Below are 24,288 nucleotides of genomic sequence, written 5' to 3'. Positions count from 1 at the left end.
GTGTAATAATGTACTGCATGAGTACCACATGTGTACTGTGTGTAATAATGTACTGCATGTGTACTGTGTGTAATAATGTACCGCATGTGTACTGTGTGTAATAATGTACTGCATGTGTACTGTGTGTACTAATGTACTGCATGTGTACCGCATGTGTACTGTGTGTAATAATGTACTGCATGTGTACTGTGTGTACTAATGTACTGCATGTGTACCGCATGTGTACTGTGTGTAATAATGTAATGCATGTGTACTGTGTGTACTAATGTACTGCATGTGTACCGCATGTGTACTGTGTGTAATAATGTACCGCATGTGTACTGTGTGTAATAATGTACTGCATGAGTACCGCATGTGTACTGTGTGTAATAATGTACTGCATGAGTACCGCATGTGTACTGTGTGTAATAATGTACTGCATGAGTACCGCATGTGTACTGTGTGTAATAATGTACTGCATGTGTACTGTGTGTAATAATGTACCGCATGTGTACTGTGTGTAATAATCTTTGAATCTGATATCATTGAATAAAATCCCACTGTGCTGCGTCTGTGCTGCGTCTGTGCTGCAGCGGATTCAGCAGAGCTTCTGTCTCTGAGTCATTGTTGTGATCGTGTCACAGTGAAGCTGTTGTTGAGGGAACAGAGATGTGTGGAGCTGGTACTCACAGTGACACTGATATAAATAGAGCCTTTGTCTTTTGTTGAGTTCAGTATCAGAACAACGTGTCTTCAGTGACGATCATCACAGACACTGACTGTCAAACTGCTCAATGTCCACATAACATCTTCATCTTCACTTCTTCTTCATCAGTGTGAGTCAGCAGTGTCATACATGAAATACGATCAAGATCAATTCTCATATTCCTCTTTTCCTCTGGTCCAATAAAACGCTGAGACCTCAAATAGCCACATAACCTGCGATCCAATCAAATATTTATCATCTGCGGAGTCACGCCCACCGCTCCTCCCACCTAATCCTGCATCGTCATGGTGCTTGCTCCGGATGCAGTTGTCATGGAAATGGAAAAGGGCTCAGTGTCCACTGGCGGCACTGTTACCATGGAGATCCCCATCGCAGCAGCAGCTGCCTCAGAGGAGCGAGCTGAGCTGGAGGAGTGTGTTCAGCACCGTGGACAGCACCACGTCCCAGCTGCGCCCCAGCACAGAAACTATCGCATGTTGATCGTGATCGGAGACGTTTCCTCCAGCCAGCAGCTGGACGACACCAGGAGACAGATCACACAAGGTACGAGGAGCAGGAGAGACGGGCACAGGCTGCAGAGAGACAAACCTCAGGTCTGAGCAGAGAGACAAACCTCAGGTCTGAGCAGAGAGACAAAACTTCAGGTCTGAGCAGAGAGACAGACAAAACTTCAGGTCTGAGCAGAGAGACAGACAAAACTCAGGTCTGAGCAGAGAGACAAAACTTCAGGTCTGAGCAGAGAGACAAAACTTCAGGTCTGAGCAGAGAGACAGACAAAACTTCAGGTCTGAGCAGAGAGACAAACCTCAGGTCTGAGTAGAGAGACAGACAAACCTCAGGTCTGAGCAGAGTGACAAAACTCAGGTCTGAGCAGAGAGACAGACAAACTTCAGGTCTGAGCAGAGAGACAAACCTCAGGTCTGAGTAGAGAGACAGACAAACTTCAGGTCTGAGCAGAGAGACAGACAAAACTTCAGGTCTGAGCAGAGAGACAAACCTCAGGTCTGAGCAGAGAGACAAACCTCAGGTCTGAGCAGAGAGACAGACAAAACTTCAGGTCTGAGCAGAGAGACAGACAAACCTCAGGTCTGAGCAGAGAGACAAAACTCAGGTCTGAGCAGAGAGACAGACAAAACTCAGGTCTGAGCAGAGAGACAAAACTTCAGGTCTGAGCAGAGAGACAAAACTTCAGGTCTGAGCAGAGAGACAGACAAAACTCAGGTCTGAGCAGAGAGACAGACAAAACTCAGGTCTGAGTAGAGACAAAACCTCAGGTCTGAGCAGAGAGACAGACAAACCTCAGGTCTGAGCAGAGAGACAAAACTTCAGGTCTGAGCAGAGAGACAAACCTCAGGTCTGAGCAGAGAGACAGACAAACCTCAGGTCTGAGCAGAGAGACAAAACTTCAGGTCTGAGCAGAGAGACAAACCTCAGGTCTGAGCAGAGAGACAGACAAACCTCAGGTCTGAGTAAAGAGACAGACAAACCTCAGGTCTGAGTAGAGAGACAAACTTCAGGTCTGAGCAGAGAGACAGACAAACCTCAGGTCTGAGCAGAGAGACAGACAAACCTCAGGTCTGAGTAAAGAGACAGACAAACCTCAGGTCTGAGTAGAGAGACAAACCTCAGGTCTGAGCAGAGAGACAGACAAACCTCAGGTCTGAGTAAAGAGACAAACCTCAGGTCTGAGCAGAGAGACAAACTTCAGGTCTGAGTGGAGAGACAAACTTAAGGTCTGAGCAGAGAGACAGACAAACCTCAGGTCTGAGTAGAGAGACAGACAAACCTCAGGTCTGAGCAGAGAGACAAAACTTCAGGTCTGAGCAGAGAGACAAACCTCAGGTCTGAGCAGAGAGACAGACAAACCTCAGGTCTGAGCAGAGAGACAAAACTTCAGGTCTGAGCAGAGAGACAAACCTCAGGTCTGAGCAGAGAGACAGACAAACCTCAGGTCTGAGTAAAGAGACAGACAAACCTCAGGTCTGAGTAGAGAGACAAACTTCAGGTCTGAGCAGAGAGACAGACAAACCTCAGGTCTGAGCAGAGAGACAGACAAACCTCAGGTCTGAGTAGAGAGACAAACCTCAGGTCTGAGTAAAGAGACAAACTTCAGGTCTGAGCAGAGAGACAGACAAACCTCAGGTCTGAGCAGAGAGACAAAACTTCAGGTCTGAGCAGAGAGACAAACCTCAGGTCTGAGCAGAGAGACAGACAAACCTCAGGTCTGAGCAGAGAGACAAACCTCAGGTCTGAGCAGAGAGACAGACAAACCTCAGGTCTGAGCAGAGAGACAAAACTTCAGGTCTGAGCAGAGAGACAAACCTCAGGTCTGAGCAGAGAGACAGACAAAACTTCAGGTCTGATTAAAGAGACAGACAAAACTCAGGTCTGAGCAGAGAGACAAACCTCAGGTCTGAGCAGAGAGACAGACAAAACTCAGGTCTGAGCAGAGAGACAAACTTCTAATTATTATATCAGTGGTTCGATGTTTTAGAGCTGGAGGCTTCTGTCCATGCTGTCGTCCGAAGTTGTTCAGTTTCGAATAAAGATTTCTTACTGCACATACCCAGATTACCCAGAGTGCTTCAGGGCATCGTGACGCTTTGTTTCAGTTCAGTGAGACAGATTCACTTCATTCACACATGAGCTGAATTCCAAGTAAATAATAACAGAGCTCGGCCCGTTGAACACGATCTATGCTCAAAGGTTTCTTGTTCTGGATCATCATCATTTATAATAAGAAGTAGTTTCAGTCACATGACGACCTGATGACAAAGCAGCGCCGTCAGACAGGAAATGTTGTGTTTGTTCCTCGTTCGATGACGTCGATTTTCTCTCTTTGTGTTTTCACAGGTTTGCGCTCGTGGAACGTTGATGTGAGCGTCTGTGACCTGAACAAAGAGCTGCAGGAGTTCGAGAGCAGACACACCGCTCAGTTCTCAGCACAGGTCAAAGGTCAGATCCTCTCGTCATCTCTCTTCTCTGCACACATGCACCGGTGATATGTGACACAGTCGTATTGATCGGGCTCTGACATGCACACTGAGCATCGGGCTGCAGATCAATGAGCGGCTGAATGTGAGAGTGATGAGGAATCAGGCCCTGGGTTGTGAAAGGAGCCAGATGTGTCTCACTGCTTCATATTTACTGCAGCACATCTCCTCAGTGAAGATGAGCCGAACAGACGGAGCTGGTTTTTGAGACACAGTTAGAACTTGGTGCTCCTCCCACACACTTCTTTGGCTGGTGGTGTTTTGTGTCAGATCAGAAGCTGTCCATAGTTAGATATATTTATATATATTTATATATATATATATATATATATATATATATATGTCTCCCTGAGGACGATGGCTTCACTGAAGCTCTGTGATGCTGCAGACTCAGATGTCTGGCAGAACGTTTCTCTTCTCGGACCCTGGTGGACCAGTCTGACAACTGCAGGTGCATTTCTCACCTCTGGAGGATTCTCAGCTCTCAGGATGATTCTTCATCACTTTGCTCCGACCTGAAACTTTGAAACATTTACATAAATGAGGAGCTCTGAGAAAATATGAACACAGCAGATGGATGAACTCAATTCCTCGTGCAGAGGGAGAGACACTCAGATGATATTGATTCCTCTGTCTCCTGAAACTCAGTACAACACACACACACACACACACACACACACACACACACACACACACACACACACACACACACAATGATCAGCGTCAGGAGGAGGCGGAAGAGGAGGAGACGATGTTCTGTGTTGCACGTACAAAGGTCACATTATAAAATCGATCAGATCCAGGAAGTTGAAACGTGGTCAGAACCTGAAGATCAGAACCTGAAGATCAGAAGCTGAAGGTCAGAAGCTGAAAATCAGAAGCTGAAGGTCAGAACCTGAAGGTCAGAAGCTGAAGGTCAGAAGCTGAAGGTCAGAAGCTGAAGATCAGAAGCTGAAGATCAGAAGCTGAAGGTCAGAAGCTGAAGATCAGAAGCTGAAGGTCAGAAGCTGAAGGTCAGAAGCTGAAGATCAGAACCTGAAGATCAGAAGCTGAAGATCAGAAGCTGAAAATCAGAAGCTGAAGGTCAGAAGCTGAAGGTCAGAAGCTGAAGGTCAGAAGCTGAAGGTCAGAAGCTCTGAGCTAATGTGACACTCAGGTTTACAAACTCAGTCCTGATTCATTCATTCATTGGCTCCTGTGAAGCTCCTCCTCCTCCATCATGGCTGACGGTTTAGAACTCACAACATAATCCAACATGGACCCTCCTCTTCCTCACATCTTCTATTATCACTGATTCAATAGTAATAACAACAGTAACAACAACAATAATAATAACAATAATAACAATAACAATTATAATAATAATAACAACAATAATAATAATAACAACAACAATAATAATAATAATAATAATAATAATAACAATAATAATAATAACAACAATAATAATAATAATAATAATAATAACAATAATAATAACAATAATAATAACAATAATAATAATAACAATAATAATAATAACAATAACAATAATAATAATAATACAGTAATAACAATAATAATAATAACAATAATAATAATAATAATAATAATAATAATAATAACTATAATAATAATAATAATAATAATAATAATAATAATAATAACAATAATAATAATAACAATAACAATAATAATAATAATACAGTAATAACAATAATAATAATAATAATAATAATAATAATAATAATAATAATAATAATAATAATAATAATAATAATAGTGCTCTGAAGTGGTGAAGCTGCAGCTTCTTCACTGACCTCCATGAGATGATGACATATGTGCTGAAGGACAGCCAGCGCCCACGCTGGGAGTCACAGGCTTCCTGAAGGCCTCACTCTGTTGTGTGCACATGCTTACACACACTTATCTGCATACACACAGACACACACACACAGACACACACACACACACACACACAAACATACACACACACACACACACACACACACACAGACACACACAGACACACACAGTCACACACACAGACACACACAGACACAGACACACACACACAGACACACACACAGACACACACAGACAAACACACAGACACACACAGACACACACAGACAAACACACAAACATACACACACAGACACACACAGACAAACACACAAACATACACACACAGACACACACACACACACAGACAAACACACAGACACACACAGACACACACAGACAAACACACAAACATACACACACAGACACATACAGACAAACACACAAACATATACACACACACACACACACACACACACAGACACACACACAGACACACACAAGTTTGTTATATTTAATGACAGTGATGCATCAGTAATAAAACTTCCTGTATGTCAGCTGCCTCATTATTAAACTACACTAACTTCAGGTGTTGTCATGTTGTTGTCTCTCCTCGTGTTTTCACTTTGTGTCTCTCTCTGCTCTCGCCCGGTGTTTGTTTCTCAAATTTACAGTAAATCACAGAGAAGTGCTTTGAAAATCTAAAGGTCTGAGCAGAAAGTGAACTGGAGAAAACCTCGAGAGAAACACAACCTGCATCATTCAATGAGGAGTTCAGATTTGATGACGAGCTTTAAAGAAACGTCCAGCGTTTGTTCTGGGTGTGGTTCAGCAGAACGTGTGCTGATTAATAATTCAGTGTTCAGGCCTTATTGATCTGCTCCTCTGTTTCTCTGCAGTATGTGTGTGTCTGTGAGTGTGTGAGTGTGAGTGTGTGAGTGTGTGAGTGTGTGAGTGTGAGTGTGATTTATCTGATATGAGCCTTTCACACACACATCAGTTTTAACGTTTGCTGATATAATATATATATAAGTGTGTGAGAGAGAGAGAGAGAGAGAGAGAGAGAGAGAATTAGAGATGACGTAAGGAGGTGGATGAGCTGCTGAGACATGAGGAGAGAGAGGCAGTGTCTGGACAGGAGGGCGTGGTGGCCGAGCCGCCGAGCCGCCGAGCAGCTGAGCCGTCGAACTGTATTTACAGTGAACATTTGTCTGACACTCAGAGGAGACGCTGCTGCTTCACTGCTGCTTCCTCACACTCAGTATGATGAACCTTCAATCATGGGTCAGTCTCAGCTGTCAATCAACACATTTCACCCAAAACTATATTTAACAAATACTTAGAGTTTTGATATCTGACCTGGAGGGGGAAGATCTCTTCATCATTTTTTGTTTCACTTTATACAGATTTTATGCAGACGCTTGTTTCCACGTTGTTATTTCTGTATCAAAGAAACTTAGTTTCTGACAGATGTTATGTAAGGGACAGATGTGAAACGTCTGGACTTTTGTCTCACGGTTTGAAGCGTCTCTTTGTGTGTCTGTTGGTCTGATGCTGTGATTCATAGTTTACAGTGGGTCACACTAAAGAAGCTTAGAGTCTATTTTAGTTTGACTCCCTCCCCAGCTGCTGTGTGAAACGCCTCCTTCTCAGAAAACATAATCCACTTGTTTGTCTCTCAGAATATTATCTAACTTTTTTATCTAAAAACTAAAATCTACTCATCATCACCTCCACAGTAAAAACCTGGGATCAACAGATTATAAAAAGATTAACACGGTGCAGATTCAAATATTGCAGAATGTTACATGTGGGTCAGCAACACAGATTTTCTTCAGTAGGAAAATAACTGAAGCAAACCGATAACTAACATTTTATAGAAACAATATAAATGAGTGAATGAACCTGTTAGTATGTCACACACGGTATCACAGCGTTTTCAGAATCATCTCACGGCCTCTGTTGGTTTTAACTGTCTCATAGAAAAACTCATTTACCGGTTAAAGGACCAGATGTTTTTCTCAGGAGTTGAGAGCGAAGCAGAGTTAAAGCAGATGTTGGATTCAAGGTGTGAACGATGTAAAACTCAGAGCGGTTGTTTTTTGTTACCTTATGAGCACGTTGCATCGTCACGCCTCTACAGTGAAAATCATGTTCTTGTCATTCTGCAGTTTGAAGGTCTGTAAATCCCAGAATGAGTGATGTTGGGAGGTCACGAGGTCTCATCTCCACAGTCTCCTGCTCAGATTATCAGGAGGGTTTTATCAGGAGCTGAATTATTCTGATTTAAAAATCTGTGGCCACAGGACGTCTCTCACGCTGCTGTTTCTAAAGTACAAAGTTAAAAAACACGGAGGTCTAAACAGTGTGTCGTAAAAATGTGACTTGAAACTGGATAAAAAATCACTTTTGACTCAGACAAACTCAAAGAAGATATGACGCCACCACGAGGCGACCAAAAGAAAATACAGATTTCTACAGGTTTAAATAATGTTTACAACTAAATAAAACCTGAAGAAGTGACTTATTATAAATCAGGTTATAGATATTTATGTAGGTGATGGTTCAACAAACCTAATTCAACATCACGTGTTGTGATGAGGTGAATTTCATTTCTAAAAGAAGACACAGTCTTAAAACACGAGAGTGCAGAGATGATAACTGTGATCGGGACCATCGATGAAAGATGACGGAGGATGAATTGTGTCATATTGTACAAAACATACACAACAACAGTCCTCACAGCTGAATTACACAAGATAAGAAGTGGAGTTGCGTTTTTTCCTATTCACTTGAATGTATCATGGTCATCGTGCAGCCTGTGAATGGCGAATGTACGACGGGTTCCTGAACGCATCAGGGGGCAGCAGCTCAGTGAAGAAGTGAGAACGAGGCTGATCCTCCTCTTCCTCATCTTCATCCTCCTCCTCAGCCCCGCAGCATCAGGACCAGAGCTCCTCCCTCTCCATCTCTCTGAGCGTAACGAATGTGCAGGTCGGTTTGCTCTTCTTCTGATGCGGCGTCAGTCTGCGCAGGAATCTGTTCTGGGATCCGAGCTCTTCACCGTGGACTCAACGTGAGTAACGATCTGATCCGTGTTTTGTGAACATGTAGCTGCAGCATGTGGGTCACACCGTCCTCTGAGCATCACTCTCTGGGTTAGAGCCTTTGCAGAATGAAGGAATCTTCTCCTGGTCCCAGTGAGCAGGTCTGAGATGTGTCGGCCTCTGTTCTCTCCGTGTTCGATGCTCTGAATTCAGCTGCAGAGCATCTTCTGACCTGAGAGCAGCTGAGACTGTGCTGGTCACACATCTGCAGCTCATCTGTTCAGCTGCTGACGACAGATTACACTTCACCCTCTGAATAACCTCAACTTATGCAACTGTCCAGACGAAATGTCTCAACAGAGACGCAGAGACACGCGGACAGATGTTTAAATCCCACACACAAGTGAGGGACGGGTTTCTGTTTATATAACATCTGGAAATATGAGCTTCAGCCTGCAGCTGTTTATCAGTTTGATATGATTGAAAGGAAAAAGCTGCTTGAAAGCTTTGTTTACATTTCATGGATTCATCAATGATCCTTTACTTATTTGATTCAGTATAAAATAGTGAACACAAGTATTAATAACTGGACAAGTCACTGAAGTAGATTTCACATTTGATTAACGGTGTGAAGCTCCAGTGTGTGAGATTCAGGTGAAAGGATTTTTGGCAGAAATTGAATATAAAGAATCCTCGTGGTGTTTTCACTGGTGTGTTTCTTCTTGTATGAACTGTAGTTTTCTTGACCATAGAACCGATCTTTATATTTTAGTACTGTATATTTACATGGAGGGGGGGGGGGGGTCCTCTCTGTGGAGGCCGCCATGTTTTTTACTGTGGATCAAACTGGACAAACTCAAACTTGAGTTTTCATGACAACTGAAGGGGGGGGGGGGGGGGGGGGGGCTGCAACATGAAACTTCACCTCTAGATGTCACTAAATTCTACACACTGAACCTTTAAAACAATTTTAAAAGCGAAGAGTTTCTGAGTCTTCAAGTTTGAAAACATGATAACAGATCCTGGCCCTTTGAGATCTACTGAGATCTACTGAGATCTACTCTGAGATCTACTGAGATCTACTCTGAGAACTACTCTGAGATCTACTCTGAGATCTACTCTGAGATCTACTGAGAACTACTCTGAGATCTACTCTGAGATCTACTGAGAACTACTCTGAGATCTACTGAGATCTACTCTGAGATCTACTGAGATCTACTCTGAGAACTACTGAGATCTACTGAGAACTACTCTGAGATCTACTCTGAGATCTACTGAGATCTACTCTGAGAACTACTCTGAGATCTACTGAGATCTACTCTGAGATCTACTGAGATCTACACTGAGATCTACTCTGAGATCTACTGAGAACTACTCTGAGATCTACACTGAGATCTACTGAGATCTACACTGAGATCTACTGACATCTTCACTGAGATCTACAGAGATCTACAGAGATCTACTGAGATCTACTGAGAACTACTCTGAGATCTACACTGAGATCTACTGAGATCTACACTGAGATCTACTGAGATCTACACTGAGATCTACTCTGAGATCTACTGAGATCTACTGAGAACTACTCTGAGATCTACTCTGAGATCTACTCTGAGATCTACACTGAGATCTACTGACATCTTCACTGAGATCTACAGAGATCTACAGAGATCTACTCTGAGATCTATTGAGATCTACACTGAGATCTACTGAGATCTACACTGAGATCTACTGAGATCTTCACTGAGATCTACAGAGATCTACTGAGATCTACTGAGAACTACTCTGAGATCTACTCTGAGATCTACTGAGATCTTCACTGAGATCTACTGAGAACTACTCTGAGATCTACTCTGAGATCTACTGAGATCTACTCTGAGAAACGATTAGAAATGACTGATTTATTCGACAGTCTTGTCGTGAGCTCCCATGATGCCTCAGGGTGGGCGGAGCAGTGGACTGAGTCTCAGTGATTGAGTCACTGTTGCTCCAGCTGTTAGAGCAGAGAAGTGAAGGAGGAACTTCAGCCGTCGTACAAACTCACAGAATCAAACATGTTCTTCAGCCAGAATGAAGAACGTGAAGCTTTCACACACGTGAACATTCTGGAACCAGAGCAGGCTCCACACAGCTGAGAGGAAGTAACGCTCCTGTTCTCTGATCTGCTTCAACTCTGCACATGTGCAACAGTGATTCTTACACTCGCATAACGACAAATCCTCCCTCACGGCAAAGTGTTGGAACACGTCCCGGCTCAGGAGGTTCACGCCGAATGCTCCTCAGTGAACAGCAGAGGTTGATGAGTCTGGAGGATGAAAACTGACCTCTGACCTGAGGCAGGTCCTTGTTCAGGTGTTCGAGCTGTAAAGTGGATCCTCCATATGCTGCGTCTGTTGACAGAGATCATGTGACTGCTGGTGATGTCACACTTCCACACACACGTCCCCATGTTGATCATGTGACATAACGTGGAACAGTGAGTCACCAGCAGCTCGTACCTGCTGCCAACACGTTTCAAACAGTCTCCAACTAATGCACATTTATCTGCTTCTAAAGATTCATGTGTAGATTAGGAAGAAGATTCTCTGAGTGAAACTTGAGGTGTAACCGTCACACAAATGCAAATATATCAAACCTCCTGTTTACGTCTGTGTGAGCGAGGATTTAAAGAAAATATTCACTTCCTGTGTGGATTGAAATTTTGACCCGGATTGTGGAACAGAGATGATTTATTCTGGGAGTGAAGTGGATTTTGTTGCTGCTTTGTTCTTTGTTACCTGGGAATGATTTTATTTTCAGATCATAACAGAATAAGTGAAATATCCATGGAGACATTTTGAAAATGTATTAAAACTAATAATACTTAATATTTATTAATGACATTTACAAGTTTGCTGTTTGAAGACGACACGTGGAGTGAAAAGAGTTGAGTGTCTCCTCGTGGTCTAATAACTCTGTTCTCACTGGAGCTTCTCATGTTGACATGTCAGCACAGGTCAAAGGTCACTGTGACATCACGATGTTTCACAGGAACAGACGGGACCATGTGTCTGGTCGCTGGAGGTTTACGACTGTGAGGCAGTGATCAGGTTTTCGTGTTTGTTGGTTTATTAGTCGTTAAGATGACATGAAAACTACTGAACTGATTTCCACCACAGAGTAAGAATCTGGAGAATCTGCAGATCCAGGACTTTTGTTTTCGAGTTAGAATCCGATCCTCCTGTGATCCTGCAGCCACAGTTTGATATGCTGCACCTCAGATGTCACAGTTTCAGTCTCTGAGGAAACACGTTTCACTTAAATGATTCGTTGACCTTAAGTTTCGTGGATGAGGGGTCGACTGATGAATGAAGACAGAATGGGGAATGTTAAATGATCTGTATTTATAAAGATCTTTCTTCTTCACACATTCATACAGAGCGTCTATAGACAGCACTGTCTCTATCAGGGTCGGTCCAGGGTTCAGTTACTCCTGACGTGAAGCTGCTGAACGACCTGCAGACAAAATGAGCAGCAGCTCATTGATTTGTTCGTCAGAGATTCTGTCATAACGGTCTTTGATTCCTGCTTTTTAATTGACCCTCTGCTGGAGGGTCAATTATTCACTTGGGTTATTTTATCTGTCAGTTATTCTCCTGCTTCTTCCTGGTTCAGAAGGTGTGAGGCTGCTCGAGACGAGTGGACAGGAAACGTGCTGCTGCCACGACCTGGATGTTCTTCATCCTTCACCAGCAGAGTCCAGTGTGTGGGCTCTGATTTATCTTTCAATGCTGTGAACAGCCACTGACTGAGGGAGGCTGTTGTTCTGCTCCACCTTCATCTGAGTCCTTAAATAACTCGCACTCTCTAACACCAGGGTTTTACTTCATCTTTTATTCTTCACTCCATGGTCACTGCAGAACCATCTGTAAAACACAGGCGCAGGTTCCAGTGAAGTGAAATGGACGTCACTTTTAAAAACTGCATCTCTTGTTTATGACCTAACGTGTGGATATTATCAATCTTTCATTTATTGGTCGTTCTTGATTTTCTGTTTTCACCAAGAAAAAGGTGATCGCCAGGTTTGTGAGGAGCTAAATATAGTTTCCCTGATGAAGCAGCTGCAGCGAGCGCTCGCTTCCTGCATGTGATGCTGTGTGAACACCGTCATGCAGCAGCAGCAGCCTCTCCTCCCTCTCACAGAAATGCTGCAATGCGTCTTCCTCAGACTGGGTCAGTGTAACAGCCAGAGGACCGTCCCCATAGCAACAGCCAATGAGGCTGAGCGATGCTTTAGTGCTGCTGTTGTGATTGTGTATGAAAAGTATTGACAGGATTCAACTCATCTGGGTTTGAGCAGCACTGGAGACATGAGGGACCGAGCAGCTGTTGGGTGTGGCTGCTCATGATCGATGTCACGTGGCCGGAACACTCGAGCAGAAATCTTCACGGAACGACACGACACTTTTCACGTTGTAACGCGGCGTGTTTTTATTTTCTGGTGTGAAAGTAATAAACTTCCACAAATGAGTAAATACTTTTGACTGTAAATACAAAATGGACGACACATCACTCGTTAGCTCGCACCTTTCTATTCCTGATATAGTCGATGACATCACTCTGTGATGTCATTTGGAGTTTACGTAGTGATCAGGGGGTGGAGCCCTCTCGACCAATCACGAGTCAGTCTCAGCTGTCAATCATGACCTTTCACCTATATTCAACATATATTGACTTTTATTTTGGTCCATGTCCCATCCACTTACATGGAGGAAGCAGGGTTTTGACCTGTACAGCAGCCAGCCCCCAGGGGGCAATCAAGATGACTCGGGTTCACTTTTGTGGAGCTGTCATGTCGTCCATCTTTAGTTACAGTCGATGCTAAATACATAAAGCTTCAAATATTTCAACTGCCAGGGCTCTCGACTCTTGTGAACATTAGCATTAGCAGTTTATTTACCTGTTTAGCTTAGCATCAGCTGTTGACATCACTGGAAATAACAGTGTTAGCATGCTAGCAGTTAGCATTGTTCTCAGGTCCTGAAAACACGACGACAACTGCAGCTACAGTGTCGCAGACGTTGTGTGTTCAGTGCGATGCTTTGGATCCTGTTCGATCAGTGTGTTGTGTTGTGTTGTGTTGTGTGTCTCCTGAAGGCCAGCGGCTGCTCCAGTATCACAGTGACGTCCTGCAGTCGGTGGTGCTGGTGAACCCGTCAGAAGACGCTGCTGCTTCAGAGGTGAACCACACGACATCGTCAGGACATTTTTAAATCCTGTCGTCCTTATAAACTTCAGACAGAGCTCACACCAATGTATACATACATTTATACTATATATAGTATATATATAGTATAAATAGAGAAATGTCTAAACATATTGTTTTCATCAGGATCCATGAATTATTCTGAGAAACATTCTGATCACACAACATTAAAGAAAGTGAAAAGAATCCCCATAAAACATCTTTAAAACAAGATGGACGTCAGTGGGAACTCTGGTCAAGTTCCATTTCATCTGTAACTTTTCTTTGTAAGAACCTGAAGAAACACTGCACTGTGTTTATCTGGTGTACTTTATTCATCAGTGAATTTAGATGTAATATTCGATATGTGAGACGAATGTTTCTCTTGTCCTCTTTTAGACTGAAGTAGACCATATTTCACTTTTTGTGTTTTGGGATGGAGTGACACTGATCCCCTTAAACTGATGATATTATTTACACGGTGTTATTTTTATATCATGAACAGTTCAATGAATGTTTGACATCTCATATTCATTGTGTTGAAATATTTGAATTCTTTAAAAATGTCTTGATCCTGCTGTTGTTATTACATCATATATCATCATACATCATATATATATACAGTATATACAGTATATATACTGTATATATACTGTATATATAGAACAGACACTGTTTTGATATTTGCACTAATATGAACCAACTTCATTGCCTACATTTGGTCAAAGATAATTTCGTCACCATTTGACTCTTTGGTTTTGAGTCGAAGGCCTTTGGAAGATTTTTTATTTGATATAAAATAATCTGTTTGTTATTCCTCCACCCAGATCCGCTCTCTGATCACTGACTTCGCCGGGAATAAGCTATTGATCCTCAGTGGCCAGAGCTCCGAGCAGGGAGGTGACGTCCTACTGCAAAGTGGAGCCTTCACCTGGCAACACTTCTCTGACATCATCTCCAACCCTCAAGTGAGCTCAGCCATCTCTGTCTCTGTGTGTTTGCAGAAACAGTGATTTTAGTTGACTCTTCATTTTCCTCTGTTCCTGTTCCCAGGTGATCGAAGTCCTGTCCAGGGCAGAGCAGCCGTCCAGGCTTACTGTTTCCTGTCAGGGAGAGGGGGGCTGGAGCTCCTTGGGCCAAAGCCAGGAGCAGCAGCCGATCCAAAACCTTCTGGAATACCGACTGAACCCCGAACCCCACCTCCCCGACATGGATGGAGTCACAGAGTTCACTGACTATGTCTCAGAGACAGTTGACGTCCCCTCACCCTTTGACCTTCTGGAGCCCCCAACCTCTGGAGGTTTTTTAAAGCTGTCCAAACCCTGCTGTTACATCTTCCCTGGAGGCAGAGGAGACTCAGCTTTGTTTGCCGTCAATGGATTCAATGTCCTGGTGGATGGAGGGTCTGAGCGAAAGTCCTGCTTTTGGAAGTTGGTTCGTCACCTAGACAGGGTTGACTCTGTGCTGCTCACCCATATCGGTGCAGACAACCTCGCTGGTATTAACGGGCTTTTCCAGAGAAAGATCGCTGAGCAGGAGGAGGAGCGTAACCAAGGATCTGGCTCCAGCAGCAACGGGGACTGGATGAAGAACCTGATCTCTCCGGAGCTTGGAATCGTGTTTTTCAACGTCCCAGAGAAGCTGCGGATGCCGGAGTCCACACTGAAGGTGAAGCGAAGCATTGAAGAAGCATCACTTACACTGCAGTACCTCAACAAGCTTGGTATCACACCAGAGCCTCTTCACAGGGTGGTCAGCAACACCATTGAACCTATCACCCTGTTCCACAAACTCGGTGTGGGAAAGTTAGACATGTTTGTCTTAAACCCTGTAAAAGAAAGCAAAGAGATGCAGTTTCTGATGCAGAAGTGGGCTGGAAACAGCAAAGCCAAGACGGGGATTATGATGCCCAACGGAAAAGAAGGGGAAATCTCTGTTCCATACTTGACATCAGTTACCGCGCTCATTGTTTGGATTCCTCACCGTCCATCAGAGAAGATAGTCAGGGTGCTGTTCCCAGGAAATGCACCCCAGAATAAAATCTTCGAGGGCCTTGAGAAACTGAAACACCTGGACTACCTGCGATACCCAGTGGCTACGCAGAAAGACATTTCATTGGGTGCACCCCCTCCCATCATCAAACAGACGAAGATCAGGTCCAGAACTGACAGCAAGGAGAGTCTCAAATCTTCTCCCAAACCACATTCTAAGGATGTGAAGAAAGAAGCCAGCGGGCAGGAGGACGAGTCCAGAAGTGACATCACCAAAGAAAATAAAGTGGAAAAGAAAGAAGAGAAGAAACTCAAAAGTCTCAAAGCAACCAAACAACAGAAAAACAGTGAAGTGGCTCCTGCAGCAGACAAGAAAGAGAAGAAGAAGATATCCAAGGAAAAAACTGCCAAACATGAGAAAGCATCCAAGATGGATGAAAAGAAAGACAAAGAGAAGAAAGAGATTAAAAAGGAGAAACGTGAGATAAAGAAAGATGAAAATATAAAAAAAGAAAGTAAAGTCAAAGAAGAGAAAAAGAAAGACCCAAGTAAACCAGAGCTGAGAAAAATCACCAAACCAGACCTGAAGCCATTTACCCCAGAAGTGAGAAAAACTCTGCACAAGGCCAAGACTCAGGCGAAGCCGAAGACAGACAAGAATAAAGCAGTCAAAGATGAAGCCAATGAAAAAAGACCAGTTCCAAAGAACGTCCCTGAAGAGGTGGCAGCTGCTGCTCTGGCTGACAGGTCTATTGTTTCCTCCCCTGAGGACCTAACTGAGGACTTTGAGGCTCTAAAACAAGAAGAGCGGTCCAAGACTGAGCCCATCCAGAATGATGTGATGTCTGAGCATTCACTATTTACAGACACTAAAGTTGATGAGAAAGTAAAATCACCAACTACTGAGATTAAATCTTCTTCACCCAGATCCCCTGTCAGTCCAGGAGAAGACAGAAACAAGGGCACTTTGGTTTCAGCCGCGAAACAGGACGCGAGTGATGCTTTCGACAAGAAGTATGAAGAGGAGAAGATGGAGAAATATGACAAACATCCCGTGAAGGACAACATAAAAGACAGATCAAAGAAGAGTGACAGCTCAGAGGAGGAGGATGATGTGATTGAAAAAGCAGAACTTGAAGGAACAGAAGATGACGAAGTCCTGAAATATAAAACTGAGAAGGTGAAAAAGGAAAAACCCGGAAAAGAGTGGGAGACAACACCAGCTGAACAAAAACCTTTATCGACCACAGTCGGGCAAACTGCAGCCGCCTCCGCCTCAGAGCAGTTCTCTTTCATTCACGACGAGACGATTCCCGGTTACTCCGAGACTGAACAGACCATCTCTGACGAGGAGATCCACGAAGAACCAGAGGACAGGATCCCTCAGTTGCGCTATGACGTGGGGTCCTATGATATTTCTGTTCCTGATGTCCCCGGCAGCTTTGACTCCATGCACGGCATCAAAGAGATGAAAAGCTCCATGGCGTCTGATGTCAAACCTAAAGCGTTCATGGGCCTAGTGCCCGAGCTTGCACCTTACCCAGCAATCATTGCTGCTCCTCTGGCAGAGGAAGAACACATCTCCTCAGCAACATCCATCACAGAATATGACAAACTGTCCTCTTTTGCCACATCTGTGGCAGAGGACCAGTCAATAGCCTCTGTTACAGCTCCTCAGACTGAGGACGCTGGGAGGAACTCTCTCCTGCTCGACACCATCAACAGTATCCCCTCACGTGCAGAGGCCGCTCAGGGAAAAGACTATCTCCACTCAGCAGGAACCATCTCACCCACCTCCTCTCTGGAGGACGACAAGTGCTTTAAGTCTCCTTCCTCTGATGAGTACCAGCCCAACATTCCTGAGCTGGAGGGTGATGCAAAGAGCAAATCAGTCCACGAAGAAGAAGATGATGAGGAGGACGAGGATGAGGACCAGACTCCGAATGTCGACATCCCTCTGGGTAAACTCCACGAGGGCTACGAACATGCAGCCTCAAAGATGCTCCAGGAGAAGGAGAAATCTCCCTCTGCCACTTTCTCTCCTGCTCCCTTCACTTCTACGCAGTACTCCCCCACACAGGCTGTCAAAGAAAACCAGGCTCTCTTCAGCACAGTGGGATTTAAGGCTGGTGCTGATGTTAAGCCTATTTCACCTCCTCCATCTTTCTCCCCTGGGTTAGAGTCCCACTCCAGGCAGGAGAGTGAGGAAAGATGTCTCAGTCCAGACGACAGCACTATGAGACTGGCTTCACCCACTCAGTCCGTGCCCACAAGCAGCGGTTATTCTCCAACAGAAGATAAAGAGGAGGACGTGACCAATGTTAAAGCCGACACTCATAAATACGTCTCGATTTCAGACAGCTCCTTTATCGGCGTGCCCAGTGACAAGACAGGATTTGAAGCATCTGAAGAATCTGATGAAGACAATGATGATGAAGACTTTTACGCCAAAAAGGATTTACAGCCCACTGTGAAGGCCAAACTAATGGAAGCAAAAGAAGGGCGCTTCTTGGACGACGACTTCTCCCTTGAGGCAAAATCTGCTGTAACAGAAACAGAAGTCAAGGCCTCGGTGAAGACAGAGGTTTCCTTCAGCTCAGAGGTGAAACCAAAACCTGAGGTGGTTTACTCGAATGATGAAGATGAGAAAGATGATGATGATTTCAGAAGTGTGCCAGGGTCAAAGCCCTTATCAACAGATCACGGTATAGCAGACTCTCAACAGGACGGTGCAGAGAAAACTGATATATCTCCCACAGAGCCTGAGAAAAGTGTTCATTTCAGTCTTTATAATTTCCCCGAGAAGGAGAGCAAAGAAAAGGCCTCGTACATTAGACAGGACACGCCCTATGTCCACGGGAAGACATTTTCCTACAGTGATATTTATGACAGCAAAACAAGCTCAGTGGACTCTGACTCCTATCGTCAGGAGTCGTTAGAGACGATGGAGAAGGAAACTGCCAGGAGCCAAGTGGATCTGCAGAAACACGACCCCCCCTCCCCGCTAACATCCACGGTAAAGATGGTAGAGAGAGAGGAATTTACCGCCTCTGATGGAAAAGTGTCGTCCACTCCATCGTGGCTCGACTGCAAGAGCACTGCTGCTATTACCCCTGAGATCACGAAGCCCCAGACACAGTCCTCAATGGAGGGTTTGAATGTTGGCAAACCTGGTTCCACAAGCTTCGGTGACAAAGGAGCATGTTTGGAGGTTGATATGCGAAAACTAACAGCAAGAGATGAGGAGGACTATGATGATGATGTAGTTGATGAGGATGATGAGGATGATGAGGATGAGGAAGACGAAGAGGACGATGAGGATGAAGGTGCTGTTGATTCAGATGTGGAGAAAGGTGCCAAAGAGAAGTCTGAGAAGGAAGCGAAAAGTCCCATCAGTGAAATGTTTGGCTCAAATAGACCTGAATTCATGGTTTCTATGGCAGGATATGGATACAACAGTCAGGGGAAGCCGAGTGTGTCGGAAAGCAGCTCCAGCTCAAAGGCTGAAGACAAAGATAAGGATGAGTCCTCGTCCTTTAGTGGAAAACCAGCTGATGGAGGTGCTACAGGTTTCTCTGGCTACTCCTCAGGGTTTGAATACTCATATGGAAGTGGTGAGAAAGACTCATTGTTATCAAGTCAGACGACAGACAAAGATAAAGAGGACTTCATTCTGAAATCAACAGAGGAGCATTATTACCAGAGCGACGCCACTGATCCTGATTTTGAGAAACAAAAGACCCCAGACCTTCTGAGTAAGAGGTCACTGGACGCAAGCTTTCAATACACAACCACGGCTGCCCCTGGCTACTCCTCGTCTTCTGCCTACAGCTACTCATCCTCCACCTCCGGCTCGCTCTCCACCAGCCGTCAGTTCGGAGAGGAGCTGGAGACCCCTGCCTCTGCAGAACCGCTCTTCGAGTACTCGTCTTTTAAAGATGAACACTCGCCGGTCATGGATTCTCTCTTCTCTAGCTCTGCTGGGGCCAAAGATGACTACCTGGAAGTGTCTGAAAAACAAATCACAACCACGGCTGAGTCCACATCCAGTTTAGCTCGCTTCTCCCCCCTCAGCCCGTTGGAGGACGTCAAACCTTTCCACACTCTCTCGTCCAGTGGCTTCGCTGAGGACAAGAAGGAGCACACAACCTCATTAGGTGGGATTATGGACAAAGGTCCTCAGTCTGACTGTTTCTATAAGCCTGAATGGTCTGAAGGGTCCAAGCTGGAAACAGATGTTGGGTTTGGGGCCTCAGCAGCACCGTTCTCTCAACAGGAGCTCTCCAAGAACAAAGAGGCAGCGAGTGCTGCTCTGTTTGGTGTCACGTCCTCACCACGGCCAGACAAAGAGGGCAAACATTACTTTGAGGAGACTGACAGCAGTGAAGAAGAAGATGAGGAGGCTTACATTCGTGAGATCACTCTGAGGTCTCCCTCCAGTGGCCTGGCCGGTGGTCTCTCATTTCCTGACAAGGCTGTTGCTCCAGCTGCTGCTGAAAAGACAGTTGGTGAACTCCCTGATGTTCTTGACTCCTACATGGCTTCACCTCTCCAGGCAAGCAAACCAGACACAGCCAACGGCCCCACCGAGGTCACTACAAGCTCCACCCTCCCGGCTGGAGCAGCAGCCAGCGGTGCAACTCCAGGCCTGGTCCGGGTAGAGTCCAGGGAGGCCGGTTACAGCAGCTGCTATGATTGGGAGTTGCCTAAGCCCCAGATGGGGATGGTCCCTGGAGACTCTCCTCCCCATTATCGTCATGATGATGAGTTTGATGAGGAGTGTGAGATGGAGCCAGAGCACCCGGCCCGCCCACTCTCACTCTCTTCAACCGACCAGCCCTTCCACTCACCTTTCTACTCCGAGGAGTGCAGCCAAGGAGGCCGGGATGATGATGATGACAGCGATCAGGATTTTGCTGGTGATGCACCGATGGGAGCCACCTCCTCTTACACTAGCCGTACCTCTCCTGGATATTCCTCCTCCGAGTACAGGCAGCGCAAAGAGGACCTCTCACCTTCCTTCATCAACCCCAGTATGCGGCGGTTATCCAGCAATGAGGATGATGAGGAGGAGGAAGGTAAAAGCGACCAATCACAGGAGGGCAACGACCATGATCTGTCAGTCAAGAGACGGGCTCACAAACAGCCTCATCATCAGGCGTCTCACAGCAGCTCTTTGCACCAGGCTGGTGGCCTGTCTGCAGGACTGGGTCTCGCCACAGAGGACACACCACCCACCTCCGTCAGTGAGTCTCTGGGTTCTCAGTCCGACTCTGAAGTTCCTCCAGGCACCGAGGAATACCCCTCAGCCACCGGTGAAGGCAACATGGACTCAGACGAGGACGCAGACTACATGCCCATCGATAAAATATCTGCCACCGGAGGAGGCAGCCATCAGTCCTCAAAGAGGAGCCACGACCCTCCTCCTGCACCCGTCATGGACCCTTATCCTCATCCCCCTCACCCAGACGTTTGCATGGTGGATCCTGACTCTTTGGATAATGGCTCAGTCAAGAAAGAGCCAAAAGCAAAGAGCTTGAAAAAATCCTCCGGGAAAACCAAATCATCATCATCACCAGCTCAGCGCAAGAGGTCCCCGATGCCGGTGAAGCAGACGGCGTCTCCTCGCAGAGCTTCGCTAAAGAAGAAGGAGGCAGACAAGAGCTCACACATGTCTCGTCTGTCAGACGGACAAGGCTCCAAAGACGACGACCTTTCCCGGTCCAGCTTCAACCCTGGCAAAGTGCAAAGTAACGGTGTCAAGACCAGTTCAGGTGAGTGGATCAGATCTTTTTAGAAATCACTCTTAATGAAACCAAACAGATTTTCTAAGATTGATACGTAGTCATGGTCATTTCTTCTTCTCCCGTCAGGTTCCCAGAAGTCCGGCTCAGCAGCCGCTCCTGGACTTCCCATTTACGTAGACTTGGCCTATATTCCCAATCACTGTAGTGCCAAGAACGTGGACCAAGAGTTTTTCAAACGTATTCGCTCTGCGTACTACGTGGTGAGCGGGAACGATGCAGCCAGCGGTGAACCAAGCCGAGGGGTTCTGGATGCACTGTTGGACGGCAAAGCTCAGTGGGGATCGAACCTACAGGTTGAAGTTGATCTTTGTTTATGTCTACGTCGAGAGTTTTTTTTTTCCAGGTTTTGCTAATTTCCTGATCCTTTGTTCAGGTGACGCTGATCCCCACCCACGACACGGAGGTGACCCGTGATTGGTACCAGCAGACGCACGAGAGGCAGCAGGAGCTCAACATCATGGTCTTGGCCTCCAGCAGCACCGTCGTCATGCAGGACGAATCCTTCCCTGCCTGCAAGATCGAGTTTTAAGATCTTGGCTCCCCCCCCGGCCTCCCCAGTGTAGATCTGTTTTTGATTGCTCTTCTCTTTAATGATATCTGAAATCCGTCCCCGCCCCAGACGTGATCGGCTCAAAGCAGAAACACATCTGGATAACTGATAACTTTCTAGATTTTTATTTGTTTATAAGCTTGTTGTGGCTCTGACCATTTATATTACAAATCATGATCTGTCCTCCACCACATCGTTACTCTTCAACCACATGAGGGAACAAAAGTGTTTTTCAGCCTCTGTGAAACAAAGACTTCTGTTATTAGTGAAGACAAAATGTTCTTTGTGTTAAAAAAAGAAAAACAAGCTGGAAACAATTTACACGTTGATGCTTTGCTCGGATGTTAATTGGCCTGAATCGAAGCACAAGAGACAAAGTACAAAATGTTCTTCCACTGAATCTCAGACGTTCACTCTGAAACATTCTGTCAACAGAAAATCAATCAGTAACCCGACTCTACTTTCTCTCTTCGACAGTCCCAGTGTCGAACCTTGTGCCTCGTTATGACGTAGTGAGAGAAAATGTTCGAGTAGATCTCAGTCGTCTCCGTGAGTAGATTTGATGTTGGATTAGAAACAAACGTATTCACAATATAACATTTCTACGATTCTCAAAGTGAAAATCAACGGTTTGAGTTTCTCTGAGGTTGTTCTTTCTCACAGTGACTTTGATGAAGACGTTTCTCTCTGTTCTTGTTTCTCTTGTCTTCTATGTCTTTTTTCAGTGTCCTTCCAGTTAACATATGGTGGCTGAGGATGTTGAGGAGACGAGTTTTTATCTTTCACTCATACTTGTGTCTAAAAGATCTTTATACAAAAGCTGAGCTAAAGGACGAAGAATGTTTTCCAACAGTACATGAGGATGATGAGGATGATGAGGACGGTGAGGAAGGTCAGGGCAGGTTTGACTGGTGCAGCGGTTGGACTGTCAGCCACATGTGCCTTTGTGTCCTGCTGTGTCGAGGGAGAGACGTTTAGAAACCTGACGTGTGATGAGCCGTTCCCTCTGTTGACTTACAGACTAAGTGTAAAACCACAGACTCAGTATTTCAGCCGCTGTGTTTTCCCTGGAGCTGCCACTCAAACAAGCACAAACATTAACCAGCGTGGTTAAAACCTGAAGCAGTTTTGTTCCCGTGTTACTCATCAGTTTTTTATTTCAGTGAGTGTTTTTAACACTGAATATTACATAGAGATGTTTTTAATTTGATATTGATGATTTGATATTTTTCAGTAATTTCATAGATTTTAAACCAGGAACAAAACCAACCACAGAAACAACAATAACCAGAGTTGTTCCTTATCGATCCACAATAAAGTCCAGATATTCCTGTGAATAGAATTTTATCTAGAGACGCATGAACAACAGATGCACGCACGATGACTCTCTAAGAAACAGGCCGAGCTGATTTGAATGTGAAGATGCAGATTACCTTTACGTTCTCCGTCGAGGACTTTGATCTCCTGGTTGCCTTGGTTACTGAGCATCACAGTAGAACTGGCCTGGACACAACGAGCAGATGAACAGATCCAGGTTCAGTTTGCGAACGATGTTTGATTTCTGATGAACATGTAAGAGTCTGATGTTGAGTAACAGGGTCAAACACTGCAGCAGCGTAACATCTGATTACAACAACACAAACGATCTGATCATTCCAAACTCAAACTGCCAGACGAGAGAGACGCTCTTACGTCAACTCATTTTATCTGCAGACAACTTCCTGTTCTTCAGTTTTTACCAGACAACGCTTCGTATATTTACACATTTTCATCTTGTTGAAAAAGAAAGAAAAAGTTAAACTCCAGTCGTGGAGGCCGTGGGTTTCCAGTGAGCTCCGCTTGTACGTGCATGTGAACCTTTGAATTCTCCTGTAATGTAATCGCTCCAGACTTTACATAGAAATGCTATTTTAAAAGAGTATATTCAGAAGCTGTGTGGTTGTGAGGAGGCACATGTAACCTGGCTGTGCTGTGAACTAAGTGATCATTACTTCTCATCTTGTTTTAGGTGCAATACTCTCGTTATCTCAAATAGAAAACAGATTTATTGTGAAAAGGGAAAAACGTGATGACCAATAAAAACATTATTGAAGGAGAATGTCTCCCTCTTCTTGTTGAGTCGTGTCATTACATCACAATGAAAACTATA

The 24,288-nt window shown here is 44.9% G+C and overlaps 1 protein-coding gene across 3 annotated transcripts; it reads left to right on the top strand.

Annotated features, from left to right (window-relative positions):
* Positions 1-970: 970 nt before the first annotated feature.
* On the top strand, positions 971-24,237 carry map1aa (microtubule-associated protein 1Aa). Of its 3 annotated transcripts, XM_069528277.1 has the most exons (7): positions 971-1,249; positions 3,560-3,661; positions 13,704-13,786; positions 14,619-14,759; positions 14,845-21,556; positions 21,656-21,882; positions 21,963-24,237. In XM_069528277.1, the coding sequence occupies exons 1-7, from the start codon at positions 991-993 to the stop codon at positions 22,116-22,118; spliced, it is 7,680 nt and encodes a 2,559-aa protein (XP_069384378.1). In that variant the 5' UTR covers positions 971-990; the 3' UTR covers positions 22,119-24,237. The 3 variants fall into 3 exon arrangements, with proteins under 3 accessions (XP_069384378.1, XP_069384383.1, XP_069384382.1); XM_069528282.1 differs by lacking the exons at positions 971-1,249; positions 3,560-3,661 and adding an exon at positions 8,547-8,599; XM_069528281.1 differs by lacking the exons at positions 971-1,249; positions 3,560-3,661 and adding an exon at positions 11,548-11,569.
* Positions 24,238-24,288: the final 51 nt, after the last annotated feature.

Source organism: Paralichthys olivaceus, chromosome 1, assembly GCF_024713975.1.
Source record: "Paralichthys olivaceus isolate ysfri-2021 chromosome 1, ASM2471397v2, whole genome shotgun sequence".
Classification (NCBI taxonomy): domain Eukaryota; kingdom Metazoa; phylum Chordata; class Actinopteri; order Pleuronectiformes; family Paralichthyidae; genus Paralichthys; species Paralichthys olivaceus.
This window is presented reverse-complemented; position numbering and strand designations above follow the sequence as displayed.

Coding starts and splice junctions, on each gene's coding strand:
- map1aa (XM_069528277.1), top strand. CDS start 991: ATGGTGCTTGCTCCGGATGCAGTTGTCATGGAAATGGAAAAGGGCTCA. Junction 1,250..3,559: donor CAGGAGACAGATCACACAAG/GTACGAGGAGCA, acceptor GTGTTTTCACAG/GTTTGCGCTCGTGGAACGTT. Junction 3,662..13,703: donor GTTCTCAGCACAGGTCAAAG/GTCAGATCCTCT, acceptor TGTCTCCTGAAG/GCCAGCGGCTGCTCCAGTAT.